This window comes from Anastrepha ludens, chromosome 4 (genome assembly GCF_028408465.1).
Source record: "Anastrepha ludens isolate Willacy chromosome 4, idAnaLude1.1, whole genome shotgun sequence".
Lineage (NCBI taxonomy): Eukaryota > Metazoa > Arthropoda > Insecta > Diptera > Tephritidae > Anastrepha > Anastrepha ludens.
The window spans coordinates 73,440,244-73,455,796 of record NC_071500.1 but is presented as its reverse complement, the minus strand read 5'-3'; the positions used below and the strand labels follow the sequence as shown (position 1 = coordinate 73,455,796).

The 15,553-nt window shown below is 35.6% G+C and overlaps 1 protein-coding gene across 2 annotated transcripts in view; it reads left to right on the top strand.

Moving 5' to 3' along the window:
* Positions 1 to 15,553, top strand: part of LOC128859793 (uncharacterized) — a 52,708-nt gene that overhangs the window by 9,810 nt on the left and 27,345 nt on the right. For both annotated transcript variants that reach the window (XM_054096877.1, XM_054096878.1), the window contains exon 4: positions 4,629 to 5,715. In XM_054096877.1, the coding sequence (XP_053952852.1) occupies positions 4,629 to 5,715 (1,087 nt within the window). The remainder of the gene's footprint in view (positions 1 to 4,628; positions 5,716 to 15,553) is intronic.

Genomic DNA, 15,553 nt, shown 5'->3' with positions numbered 1-15,553 from the left:
TACTTTTTGATAACAAAAATGAGAGATTGGATTATTAGTGCTAAGATGTTTGTGATGACGACAATGAGGAGTTTAGTTGTCAGCAGTTATTACATTGTAAGAATAAAAATGGTTAGTTGCCTTGCCTTTTTGAGCATAGTAGATATATTTCTAGGTTATAAGAATATTGATATTGGTAAAAGAGAAACTATCAGAACTTTCCCATGGCTAGAACGAAAATGTGTAGTTTAATGAGGATAGTGATGATGATAACACTGTGCGACAGTGAAAATATACTTTTATAGAGACCTAGTACAACTTGTAGGTATAGTAAAACTAAGAAACATGGTATAGGAGAAATTTCCAATACACCCCCAAAATCTCATTTTATGGCCATAAAACCGTTTTTCAGTAGGTTGATGTGAACAATCACTCCTAACTTCGCCAATTTCCATCCGATTTCGAATTTGTTTTTTTAGTTCGAAAGAACAAAAACAAGCCTTTTTGACAGTGTGTTGACAACTTTTCTGAAATGACAACTGCCGAGACTGTAGACGGAAGTATTTGGAATTTTTTTATTTTTCTCTATTTTTTCAACTTTGACATAATTTTTACGATATTATCCGATATTGAGGATTTTTTTTAGTACCCTACTGTTATAGTAAATTTAATTTTGCGCCGAATGAGCTATATTTGACTGTAATTGAATTAAAATTAATAGAGTTGTGTGGGTTTTAAGATTTTTTCTTTTTTTTTTACTACGAGATTTGGTATGCGTTTCGAAGCATGAAAATGATAACAAGTGTCATTATAAACACATAATATTTATTGGAGTATTGTGCAGTGCAGCACTGTACGGTAAGGTACGGTACGGTACGGTGCGGAACTGGTTCCAAATTTAAAAATGCATTGGAAACGGCCCTTTGGAGTTTAGTATGGTACGGTACATTTGTCATTCTCTTCATTAGTTTTGAATACTCTCTGTAAGAAATTCGATCATCATCATTCATCTTAAGTCGTCATCAACTAAATTCCATTGTTTAAATCGAGAAGCGAGCGTTTCAGATTGTCTTTCCGATAGAAGTAAATCACGAGAAAGACCCTGAAAGTCGGAATTTGATACAATGTGTCGTTCTGAAGACTTAGAACCAGACGGAAAGTACTCTTCATCATCAGGTTTATTGTTATCAGTTTGATCATCATCAGCAATGAGTTGAACTTCCTTTAGTTCATGTCTTGCAGTTGAGTCAATCATATCGTCCAAGACTACGGGGTTCTTAGCAGTTGCAACATCAGCATACTTTATGTGCTTTCGAGTTTTATAATGATGACCGTTTACGTCCGTTTTACAAAAATAACAATCATCTGGTTTATGATAAGGCTGCCATATCATCCGAGAATATTGAGAAATTCGACTTTTCTGGCAACGTTTTGATTTATATCTCTTGAATTTCAATGAAACAAACAATAAAACTTTGACGTTTTAATAAGGTTAAATTATAATAACAAACTTCTTTTGTTAATCAATGTACAGTGTGAACTTTGGTACACTTGGGAGCTTTTTCATATTTCTATTGAAAAAAAATGTGCTATAATATGTCAGATATTTTCGTAAGTTCTAACCAGTTCTGTTATATGCAGTACAGTGTACTCTTATGTATACATATACACTCCAATAAATATTACGTATCTGTAATAACGCATCAAAACACGTCCTTATTCCCATTTAGCGTAAGCTATACCTACATACCAAATTAGTAAAAAAAAACTAAAATCTTATAACTCACACAACTCTTTTAATTTTAATTCAATTACAGTCAAATATAGCTCATTTGACGCAAAATTAAATTTACTATAACAGTAGGGTACTAAAAAAAATCCTCAATATCGGATAATATCGTAAAAATTATGTCAAAGTTGAAAAAATAGAGAAAAATAAAAAATTCCAAATACTTCCGTCTACAGTCTCGGCAGTTGTCATTTCAGAAAAAATGTTAATATATTACACTGTCAAAAAGGCTTGTTTTTGTTCTTTCGAACTAAAGAAACAAATTCGAAATCGGATGGAAATTGGCGAAGTTAGGAGTGATTGTTCACATCAACCTACTGAAAAACGGTTTTATGGCCATAAAATGAGATTTTGGGGGTGTATTGGAAATTTCTCCTATACCATGTTTCTTAGTTTTACTATACCTACAAGTTGTGCTAGGTCTCCATAAAAGTATATTTATTTTTTTTTTTTTTTTGTGTAATATGAGTGCTTATATAGGGTGGGCCATGTAAAATTTGCTTTTTGAATCGGCTATAAAAAAAAAAACTAATCAATATTTTTTCAAACTTTTTTTTTTATTTTAAAGATTGAACATTGTCATTTATGAATGAAAAATAATATCGTTCAAATGACTGCCACGACTGGCTTTGCAGTAGGCCATTCGATCAACCAAATTTTTAAGCTTATTTTCGATTGTTTGGGCTCCAATTTCATGAATGGCAACTTCGATTTCGTGTTTTAAAGCATCAATCGTCTCTGGATGGTTCGCATAGCATTTGTCCTTAACGGTTCCCCACAAAAAATAGTCCAACGGGCTTAAATCACAGCTCAGAGGCGGTCAATTGATATCGGAATTTCGGCCGATTATTCGGTTTTCAAAAACGGTAGCCAAACGTTCGAGTGTAACTTTGGCAGTGTGACAAGTTCCACCGTCCTGTTGAAACCAAATGTCGTCCATGTCATCCTCTTCAATTTTTGGAAACAACTCGTTGAGCATGTCACGGTAACGCTCGCCATTTACTGTAACCGCGGCTCCTCGCTCATTTTCGAAAAAAATGGCCTGATGATGCCGCCAGACCAAAAACCGAACCAAACAGTGACTCGTTGTGTATGCATTTGCTTCTCTACAGTAACGTGTGGATTTTCTGAGCCCCAAATCCAACAATTTTGCTTATTGACGTAGCCACCGATGTGAAAATCAGAAAAGAAAAAGAAAACTCACCACTTTGGAAATAGGTTTTCAATATTTCCCAATTTTGTTCAAGCGTATAGCGTCCCATTTCGTAAATGTCAAACCTTTAAGTAAATTATGAACACATTTGACATGTAATTTGTGTTACCATTCTCAAAAAAATAGGTGGTTCAAAAAGCAAACGCTATATGGCCCACCCTGTATGATAATCAGCTGTCTTGTAGGGAACATGCGCACACACCCAAAAACAACTTTCTTCACGTTAAAGCTAATTCGTAACTATAAAACTCTGGAAAACTGTTTTTGAAAATATCACAAAAGCTATGACAGTTTTTCAAATAAATACATAAAAATAATTTTAATTTAATTTACGTAATGAAAAAAAGTTAGAATAAAATGTGAAATAAAAAATTAAAAAACAGGCAGTTTAGTTTAACAACTTAAAAATCAAGTCGCAAACACAAAGAGACTTGATATTGACTTGTATAAAAGTAGAGTTCATTTACAACAATATACAATATATATATACTAGTTTAAAACTTTGTGTAAGTTAAAAAACATCTCATATTTTCATAATATTCTTCAATTTTATAAACATAATTTTTATAAACCTTTCGGTTATATAGAATTTTATAGCCACAGTGAAAAGAAAATTTTCATATGAAAACATTTTGACGTTCGACGAGAATCGACCCCCAGGTTTCGTTAATACCGAGGAAGTAAAATTTTAGTCTGTTAAATTCATTGATTGTGTTTACTAATTCACCTCACTCGTACAAACTTCGTACATTTTATGTCGCTATATTTAAGTTCCTTGAGTGCTACATAATATTTTTAGTACTGTTATTTGTGTGCTGTTTGTATGTAATTGTCATCGGACAGTAATTCAGTGGTTTCCTGTTGCTTTCAATATTTAGAAAAGAAAACTACACGCGATGTTCGTGATCCATTTGAAACATTTTTATACGCATTTCGATCACCCACCGTTTCCTAACCCTTTAATTTTTTGTCATATTTAACCCACTGAACGAAACTTCTGATTTTTAATGCGCACATCGCGGTATGTATTAAAAAACAACTTCGAAGGAGTTATAGTAAAAACATTACTACATAAAAATGCATAGATCGAAAGTAGCTTGAAATGAAAGTAGGCAAGATTTGTAAAACGTATAATTATTAAAAAAAAATTGCAAATAATAAAATACTAAATAGAATTGTCTTTTAAATATGTCAGAAAATTTAATTTTTTCATATTTATTTATATTTATAAAATTTATTTTAATATGATTAAAACAAACTATTTTTGTTAGAAAACCCGTGTACTGTATCTCCCTATTGCGGGTGTCGTAGGAAAAATGTAAAGTCCAAAAATGGATTCCTCATAAAAAGATCCTTTGTCACGTTTTTATAAAAAATTTAAACAAATTTTTTTACAAAACTAAATGAAATAGGGCGCCACTAGGGAAAAATAAATATTTTAGCAAACACGAAATTCATTTTAGACCCGTATTTTCTCCAGAAAATAATCTTAGAATTTTGGGTGAAACACTATTTGTACTACTAACACACTGAAGAATCAAAACAACAGAAAAAAAAAATGTTTTTTGCAGATATAATTTTTGTTCAATTGATACAAATGTTTAAAATAAAATATTAAAATTATCATATAATTTTTTATTTTTTTAGGGCTTCCGAAGGTATAATATTGCCCGATTTTGGGGAATATGCAACAGGAATAATTTACTGTGATCAAAGAACTCATTCTGATGTTGAAGAGGAATTTGCTCAATTAGCACAAGAGCTGAACTTAAAAGTGCTGGCGTGGCGCACTGTTCCAACAAATGAAGAAGCTATTGGAGGTGTCGCGCGAAAATCCGAACCACTTTCCCGCCAAGTTTTTGTTGGGCGTTCATCACATCTTGACCCACAGGCATTTAGCCGTCAAATATATGTATTGCGAAAACGTGCCAGCCATGAATTAACTAAAGAAGGGCGGCGTTTTTATATTTGTTCTCTATGCTCGAAAACTGTTGTTTATAAAGGATTGTTCACATCTGAGCAGCTATGGGAGTATTATACTGATCTCAAAAATGCAGATTTCGAAACATATTTGGCTTTGGTACATACACGATTTTCAACTAATACATTCCCGTCTTGGGAACGTGCTCATCCACTACGTGTAATAGCACACAACGGCGAAATCAACACTTTACGCGGAAATGTCAATTTGATGAAAGCTCGTGAAGGAGTTATGCAAAGTGAACTTTTTGGAGAAGACTTAACAAAACTATATCCGGTCGTAGAACCCAATTTATCTGATTCAGGATCATTTGATTGTGTTCTTGAATTTCTTACGATGGCTAGTGAACGATCGTTACCAGAAGCTGTGATGACTATGGTTCCCGAGGCGTGGCAAAATGATAAAACTATGCCCCAAGGAAAACGTGACTTTTATCAGTGGGCATCATGCGTAATGGAGCCTTGGGATGGGCCAGCTTTAATTTCATTTACAGACGGACGATATATTGGCGCTGTCCTTGACCGTAATGGATTGCGGCCATCCCGTTTTTATGTAACAAGTGAAAATGTCCTTATCATGGCCTCAGAAGTAGGAGTTTATGACATTGATCCATCGAAAATAGTTTTAAAAAGCCGTTTGAAACCTGGTCGAATGCTATTAGTTGACACCAAAGAGAGGAAACTCATCCAGGATGTTGAAATAAAAACTCATATTACTAGATTGCGCCCTCATTCGGAGTGGCTCCAACAAAAGGTAATTTTTTTAATACAAATCTTGCCCCAGATGTATTTCACTTATTTCTTTATTTTCAAGTACAGAAGAGCTTAACTGTAATTTCTTACTAACTATTTACAAGTAATTTCTTATAAATAGAAATATCCAATCATAGGCACAAACTGAGGGAACTATATATTCGAGGGAACTATATATTTCATTAAACTCAATAAATGTTCTAGCAATGTGGGTAAACTAAAAGTAATTAGATTTAAGTACGACAGTATGAAAATGATATAGAAACGTAACATCCTATTTGGCACATTGAAACTTATCTGGTCAAGAACAGTAATAACAAGGTATATGAGCACTAAAGATCGGGTCCACCTGAGGGGGTCTCAAATAGGTAGGATTAAGTGCTCTCAATTTCTACAAATGAAGGTCTATTGGAGAGATTCTTAATAATGAGTGGAAACACAAACACATATTTAAGCTTTAATAATGAAATATTGTGTGTATCTACCAGTAACCGCTCTTAAATGATGAGATTCAGATTGCCAAATTGGAAACGTTCAAAAACAAAAGGATGTTGATGTTTCGAAAAAAATACTTAGTCCGTCAAGGTCACTTTTTTAGGGAATATTCTGGGGAAGACATGCCATTAATGGCATCTAATTGCGTCACTTACATCACTCCGAAGTCTATGAATTGTGATGTGGAAGCAAAAGTTGACATGCCAACGCTTACAGAATCAGTAACAAAATTGGATTTAAAAATAATTTTCTCAGTTCGTTATGCCAGCAGGATATTTCTAGTTCAAACTTATAAGCGGTAAGATATTTGAGCGCCCCTTATACCAAATGCAATTTTAAAAGGCTTAGGGATTAGCTTTTAACTTATCTTCAGAACGAGTAATATTGCTGTTATAATTTATCAAATTCATTAAACTTCTTCATAAGCTTGATATACTTTACTTGAAAAGTGATGCTACAGGGTCCGGCACTCGAAGGTTTTACTTTGTTATTTTCCGTCTGCTCAGTTTCAGTATACCAGGGTAGCTTATGCAATCTAAAACTTTAAAAATATTAAGTAAAAAAGCTCCTTAGATTTCGCGAGAGCGTAAGTACGAATTAAGGCAGTTTTTTGTCGTTAGTTCTACACATGACTTTTGCTGTTTTGCATGTGGTCAGGTTAGTCCACCTACCTTCCAATTGCCTTTTCATGTGTTCGTCCATTTCGTTGTATATTGTGTGTAACGGTTTTGGTATGACATTCTCTTGCTCAAAAGGTAGTCTAACAGCACTTTTTGCTATCTCATCTACTATTTCGTCCCCTATGATTGAATTTAAAACGTCAAAATTTGCATATCGAAAATTAAAAAGACGGGAACTATTATTACAGGTGGAAATCACTTAAAATGCAGAAATGACCATATCCATTTTTGTCATACAAATAAAACAAGTTATCGAATTGAGCTGCGAATAAGGGCTAGGTTTCGAAGATACTAATACAGAGTTTTTTAAGTAGAAAGGCTTTCTCCATAAGCTGAAAAACTGAAGAATATAGGGACCGCTGGAAATGGAAGTGTAAATAAGTAAAATTGCCGTTTTGGTTACCTAAAGGACGGAACCACTATAAACACCAATTCATAGTCCTAACGTGACGGTTTGGAGTGCATTGTCAAGCAGTGGAATAATTCAAACTTATTTTTTTTTGTACATCGTCTTCAAGCAACGGTGTGTTTTATTAGAGCACGCTGCCAATAAATAGAGAACATCCGTCCTTTAGTACACACATAGTTTCAGCAAGGGGGTGGCACGTTTTAGAGAGAACATGACGTTATTGAGCGATTTCTTCTCTCACCAACTGATAAGGCATTTCGGTGGCCAGGATATGTACCATCCAGGATTAATGGCATCCTGACATCACTACTCCAGCGAATGGCACGGTGTACAGGGGCCAAATTCCAAGAATGTATCCGACGCAACGGTAAATATTTAGAGGAAATAATAAAAAAAAATTGATCCGCAATTGCCTTCTTGCCTTCTTTGTAATAGTTATTGAAATAAACTGTTATCATTAGCAATTGTTTTTTAATCGAGCTTCCTAATTTTGCCACCGGAAACCCTGTATACAAAATATTTTTAAAACCTATTATAGTATCATATAAATGTCTTAAAGGAAGAATTTTAAGATTTCCAAAAAAATCAATGGAATGCTCAACAAGTTAAAGACAATATTTCATACCTCTTTAACACTTTCCTAGTGACACTCTTCTGCAATGTTAAAAGCGGTGTTAATTTGTATACAAACCTCCCCAGCAGCTAATACCATGTGGTAGTCTGAAATGACAAGAAGCGTAACATGGAGAACACTTCCGAAGTCAAAAAGTGGTGAATTTGGCGATTCCTTATTCGTCAAACTAAAAAACATAATCTTTTATTTGCCACTAATTAACAGTTTATGTTCTTTAAACCAAGTCCTCAATAGGTGGGCATGATTCATCCCAACTACCAGCTGTAACTTCTCCCACGAAGGATGAGAAGAAAATGCAATTTATATATATTAAAAATAGTATAGAACCAAGGACTGAGCCTCGTCGGGGATTTGAATCTCCGAAATCCCAAGGAGATATCGCAGCTTATCTGCAAGAATGTATCTATCAATCATATCAATTGCCTTTTCGATATCAACAAATAAGCCCCACATTTTTTCTTACTATCCAAACCCTTATAAATAAAGGAATTAAAGTTTGAAAGAGCATGCTCAGTTGAGAGACAAGATGAGATCGAAATCCAAACTGCAAAGGAATAAAGGAATTTAATTTCTCCAAATATGATAAATCTGCCTTTCCATATTAGCTTCTGCCCTTCATTCTTTCTACTCGCGGTAATAAAAGTGAAAGTGCAAGAGGTGTAGCATTAATGTCCGTCCGTGCTACCCCAACAAGTGTGGTGGGAATTCGTGTCGGTACCAATGATGACGCCACTTTTCCTTCATTCGGAATCAGTTAGGGCTTTCCTTAACAACATGAGAGGTAGCTCCAACTCGTTATCGCGCGCCATGTAGCCTTATATCAGCTGGAATTTTCCGGTGGGGTCCACTGAGCATCGCTGAAATTTATCAAATGAATGTTTTTAGTTCTTTTCTGATGAGTATGTAGGATTCTAGGTTTACCTGCACGGCTGTATATCATTAGTATCAGGTCAGTCCATAAGTTCGTGCGTATTTTACCCATAGTTTCACTTTTGTACGATTTTTGCATACACAAAATTATTCGCGGAATAAAACGGAACTATTTATATTTTCTTTGATATATTGTGCACTCAACAAGTGATTTTAATCGCGGATAGAAGCACGTGTTGTTAAAAAATAAAATGGAATCTTCGAAGGCGTATAAAAAGTGGTAAAAATGCAACAACTGCTGCTGCAGAAATAAACACTGTTCACGGAGAGGATACCGTGAGTGTAAGGACTGCGCAAAAGTGGTTTTCAAAATTCCGAAGTGGTAACTGCGACGTGGAGGATGCCCCGCGCGCTGGTCGTCCTGAAGTCTTTAACTCGACGCCTTGCTCGAACTCGTGGAAGCTAAGCCAAATTTGACAGTTGATAGATCGCTCAGAAGTTTAATTCATCCCATGGAACAGTTCACAGACACCTGGTTTAGTTGGGAAAGGCTTCCAAGCTGGTAAAATGGGTTCCGCGTAGACTTTCCGTCGCTAACCTTCAGCAGAGAGTGAATGTGTGTTCTCAGCTGGTCGAACGGCTTGAAAATGAAAGTTTTTTTAAACGTATCGTTACTGGTGATGAAATATGGGTCCTTTACAATAATCCTGTTCGCAAACGCTAATGGTTAGATAAAGATGAAACATCAGAACCGACCCCTAGAGATGGCCTTCACCCCAAGAAGATTCGCCTGTCTGTTTGGTGGGATATGGCCGGTATTGTTTATTATGAACTCCTGGAACCAAACCAGACGATAACTGCTGATTATTATTCCCATCAGCTATCAAACTTGAATGAGGCACTTAAAAAAAATCGACCGTATTTAGTGAATAGACGCAACGTTTTGTTTCACCACGACAACGCAAGACCTCATACCGCAAGGCAAACATGAGGCAAGCTGAACGAGCTCGGATGGGAGTTAATGCCGCATCCACCATTTTCTCCGGATATTGCACCTTGTGATTATCACCCTTTCCGTGGACTTCAATCCCATATGAGTAACAAGAACTACTCCTCAAAAGAATCTATAAAAAGGGATATCGCACGAACTTATGAACGGACCTGATACATAGTTTTGGTGATTTCAGAAATACGTTTACTGTTCAGCCACGGCTCCTGTATCAGGACTATGTCGGCTCCACTATACTCAAGGTGGGGTAGTAAATTGACGGACGCTATCTTAGAATGCTGAAGATTTATCTGAATAATATCATCGATAATCCTCTCCAACACTTCCAGGTAATCGCCTTCACTATCCGAGGGCAGAAGCTTCTCCTCATTCGCCCTGTCGAACAGGTACGCGATACTGAAGACAGACTTCATATTGTCTTGACGGATTCAACGTTCGTTCCTACGGGAGTTTCCTCTACCATGGGCCTAATTTTCCTGCTAAAGGAAAGATCTTAGCTAAATAACGAAATGGTTTTCACTTCTGTGTAAGAACATTTGGTACCAAAAGACTAATTGTCTTGGGTTACATTGTTCTTATTTATTTAGCAGCAGAATAAGGTCACAATAAACTCTTGTTCTCAGTTAGGTTTGAATTTTTGAGTTACATTTTTTTCAAAAAACCGCTTGGTCTTAGAAAAATTCAAAGCTGACAACAGTCGAATTCAAATAACTATAAGATTTACAGAAGACTTTCAGAAGAAATACTTGACAGATATTTTTCAAGAATCGGAACTTATTTTGTCATCGAAATGTCATTGTGTCGAAATTGTGTAGTAAAAGTCCCTTACTCCATACCTCCGGAGATGGGAAGAGAGTCGCAAAATTCCTGTTGAATGTCACTGTTGGAATGATGTAATCAGTCCTCTCCGGAGTGAACTGAGTTCGTCGCAATAGTAGACTGGCATAACCATAAGTTTTTCCCTCCAGCGACCCGCTTCAGCTAACTTAAATGCACTCATGGTAGCCATCTTCTTGATATGTAGATCTACCGGAATAACATATGTCAATGCGCACTAAGGGCTTCTCTAGGACATGATCTAAATGCACCGACCGCAATTGGACAGGCTGATCGTTGTATTCTGCTAAGTACAATAGTTTGATATTCTAATCTCTTCCAAGATCTTTTCACAAAACTACCGATCCGTATGATAAAATTGCTCGTATAACCGCCTTATACAGCAAAGCATACGTTTGCAGGCATGCAGAGCAATTTCTGATTTCCTTGCCCGTTTTTCAGTGTTCATTTTCCATCTAAGTTTGGAGACCAAGATTATTTCTAACTACTTTGCATAGGGTGAAATGGGGAGAGTTTATCCATTAATTAGTGGTAGGGTAAAATTGGGTACCTTGTATTTAGGGTAAAAATCATAAGTTCTGTTTTACATGTGTTGAAACTTAAGCCTCGGCCCGTAACTGAAAAGTTGAGCTTATCTAGCGTCCTTTGAATGATTCCATTGATCGGTTTAGGATACAGTCCTGGTGCCATTACCACCAGATCATCAGCATACCACAGATAAAGCCGTATTTCAGAAGTCTTTAATTTGGGAACTCACCTTGTACGAATATTGGGTAGAAAATAAAAGTTAAGCTTTTCTGCGATCTATAAATGTAGGTTATGATCAGGGAAGGGGGGCATTTGTTCACAATGCACTGTTTTATATTGCAGCACTTTGCGAATTAAAAACTTTTTCACCACATGATTATTCTAAATTGGTTGATCTATTAATATTTATTAACTTTTTGAAATTTTTTTTATTTACTGCCATGCCAAAACATAATGGAACAAAAGTTGGTAAGTTTGCAATATTACAATAATTGTCTATACAGATGTTTGCGGAAAATATTATATGTTGTCGTAAATAAAGCAAATTAGGTGACAGATTAAATAAAAAAATGAATAACATTCATAAACATTCATATTTGATCTTGTCTAAGTTCCAAATGAATAGAAATCTGGTGTATTTTTTTATTTAATTGCAACGCTATAAAAACTATGAGGTTTACTACTTGCTTGACGTAAACAGCATCTGTGGTCATCTTGTAACAAAAAATCAGTTACGACAGCAGCTATGACATGAAATACGAAGGGAATATAGCCACAGCAAAACTCTGGCTTTTTTTCAGGAACTGTCGCTATGATGTCGAACATTTGGTTCGGCTACTGCCAGAAGCGAAACCCTTTTGACGAAATGCTTTGAAGCCATGGCAGTGAAGTCGATGGGATATTGTCCTATAATACTTCGTCCAGCCAATGCCTTGTATCTTGTATGTTTTCATACAAAATTTTTTCCATAAATTGTTTTTCAGTGGTTATTGGGCAAAAATTTCCCCATCACTTTGGAAAAAAATCTCACCGATCGACAAAGCGGGCGAATCGTACGCTAAAAGCCGTATTGGTCTAATCAGAATGTAACTCGAATAGAAATGGCATTTTTGTAAAGCTAACGAAGACGTTACCTTTGCATTGTGGGGTCATTCGGACGATTATTTCCACCAAAAAAATTACGAACTTTGCGATGTATTGGTCTTATAATCGACCTTTTCATAGGTTTCGAGAACTTTAACGCGTGTAAAGTTTTAGATCTGTCTGATTGATTACGTACAAAAAGGTACTGTCTAGGCACTTTTGAAAGAATCTTTATAAATGCCTGGGTATAGTGAGACCAATAGAGATGTCCTTAAAACTCAAACTGGAGTTGTAATTTCTTTTTATCTTATTTTTAAGACGTTGGAAGAATCATTCCCAGATGTCGATATCATCTTAAAACGCATGAAAGTTTTCAGATTGTCGATTATCCAGGGATATTATATTGCGTACAGGGGTATGTGGTCTGAATTCAGGAGGTCTCTCCTCTTTTCTATAATTTTTAATTTTTCAGTATGGTTGGCACTTTTTAGTTGGCTTCATCAGCGGTCGAACTACCTGCGAAAGTGCATGGGATAAGTTGTGGCTTCCGGATAGGTTTGTGTCAAAATCGTGTCGATGTGTATCGACTTCTGTATCTTTTGCCAATTAATTTAGTGTACGAATAGCTAGAAAAAGGACGGAATTAACGCCAATCGCGACTGTTTTTAATGTACTCGTATAGTCGCATATTTAACTACCAGCCGGTCTGTCCGGAAAAAAATACGTTGTCTTTATATACGATATTTCGTACATAGATGTTAACTCTGTATATAGAACGACGCTTAAAGGGTTGTCTGAAGTTGAAGTCTAATAATATTAAAACTATTTTATAGCTTGCTAGCACGTTTATTAATTGCAGAAGAATAAGTTTGTGCATTTATTCTTTATCAAATATGAGGAATTTAAGGTTAGTGAGCAATATTTGTTTGAGTTTTGGAATAATCTTCGGCTTATTCCCGTAATTTTAAAGTTGAATATTTGATTGATATTTGATTGAATCGGCTTTTTGTCTTAGATGAAATGAATGATCGCTGAACCTCTGAGTTAGAAAAGTTCTCTTTGATATCCGATAGGGACGACTGTTGTGGGTAATAAAATTTTGTTTTCATTTTCTGAATGAAGAGCTTGCATTTCTGTTACTTCTTTTACTTTACGGTTGTTGTTGGTCTGTGAGCATTTGAATTGTTTTGGATAAATTTTTGTAAATCTGTCATATGAAGCATGGAATGATGCCTTTTATTACAGTAAACTCAATTGAATTTACATTTATTTACACATTATTCATGTAAGAAGTTGACAAATAGTTTATGGACAACTTATTTTGTCTAAGTTTAGTGGCAAGATTTTAATTTATGACGTCCGTTCACGGTCACATGACAAATACCATATTTGTTTCATTCCGGAATGAGCGATTGAGCTCTATTCAAGCTTGTGTTATGTAAATTACTAAGTTGTATTTTGCTTTTGTGTTTGCATTTTTCGCGGCTTTGATGCAATTTTGACTCGGTAGTGAGAAAATCTTGCATCTATTATCACGTCGGGCATCATTTTGCGGCTCATATATTTACATAAATGAGGTTGAGGGTTGTTATTTATATTTCTGAGCTAATAATGGAAAAATTAGCATTGGTGGTTGAAAATAGTGTCGTTGGATTTCAAAATATTCTCCATGACGAACAATACACATTTGCATTCATTTGAACCAATTTCCGAAGCACTTCGCCTATTGGCATTTCCAAGGAGTTTTTCAAATTACATATGATCCAACGCGAACACACCTTTTTTACCTTAAGGTGATCATGTTCGTCTTACTAATGGCCAAGAATGTCTTTATCTCACGGTATGTGGCATGACGATCTTCCTTAATCGTTTCGCGCACAACATCCGAAGTTTGCAGCACAACATCTGATTTTGGACGACCTTTCGGGAATTCGTCGGTGAGCGAACAGTTCCCACAAGAAAATGCATTGTACAAATTTTTTAATCTACGGCTAAAATTGTAAAAAATAATCGCACGAAAATGTTCACGGTTTAATTCCATTCTTGTACCGAGCACCTGTAAGCAGCATATTAGCCACAAACATGAAAACGTTCCGAGTGCGTTTATAGTAAATTATGTCAAATATTCCAATGAAAAGATTAGATGTCGCCTCACAACACTAGTAGTTCCCAAGTCCAGAAATAGAAATAACAACCATCGTATTTGCTTTGATAAAACCGCTAGACATTTTGTTATAGTGGACTGTAATCTAAAAAAGTTTATTAAAATTAATTTCATTGTTGGCCAATATTATTTCGTTTTCTTATTTAGTGCCTCCCAAGCCAGATTGAAATTATAGTCAAGTACAAACTGCTGAACGATAGTAGTTGCTTGGCTGTTTTTTGGTGCATATGGTAAAACAGTTCTTGTGCTTGGAATAGTTTTGAATGGTTTATGTACTTATTTGTCCCAGAAGGACAGCCATTGTTCATATCTTCCTGGAAGTATTTTTATATCACACGCTGAGGCTGCATATATGTAAATGCTTAGCTTTCTTCTTACGTTTGTGTTATCTATCCCTTCTGGAGTATAGTAGGCGCACTCATTGGTTTAAATAGCTTAAGTTCATGGGAAATCACAAGCTTTGAGATTATCAGGTAAATCGGAATTATCAGTGTCACGTATATCATCGTTTACCGCTACGGCTAACGTGACCAAAATTGTAAATTGTCGCCGACAAAAGCGTTGAGTCCTTTATTGCAGCTTTCCTTGCGCGAGTAGCTTCTGCAGGTGTTCGTGACATTTATGCTCATCAACCGCAGGTGTCTAAACTAACCATGTTTTCATGTTTTTCCAAATATTCTTTTAAATCGTTTTTTTAATATTGCTATTATTTATTTCTTATTTATTTATTATTTTTCTGGAACACTTCATGGACAGTCGCTCGCATCAGGTGTCGTTATCGTCCAATTCTGCGCCACACAATAGGACGGGGATAATCAGAGACTTATAAAATGTGATATTTGTTCACCAAGAGAGGACTTTACTAGTCAATTCTTTACTTAGTCCAAAATAGCAGTTGTTGGCAAGAAAGATTCTCCATCGCGTTTCAAGGCTGAGGTTTTTATTGTTGTTGATGTTGGTTCCCAAGTAGACGAAGTCCTCTACTTTCCAAATTTATAACTGCCAACGGTGATTAACTATCAAATGCGTGGTAGCTTAGCAACGAAAGTCATTGACTGCAAGATATGGTAGTAATAGTAATAAATAATATTGCTCTGTTGTAACTTTGGACATTAAAAACGCGTTTAAAC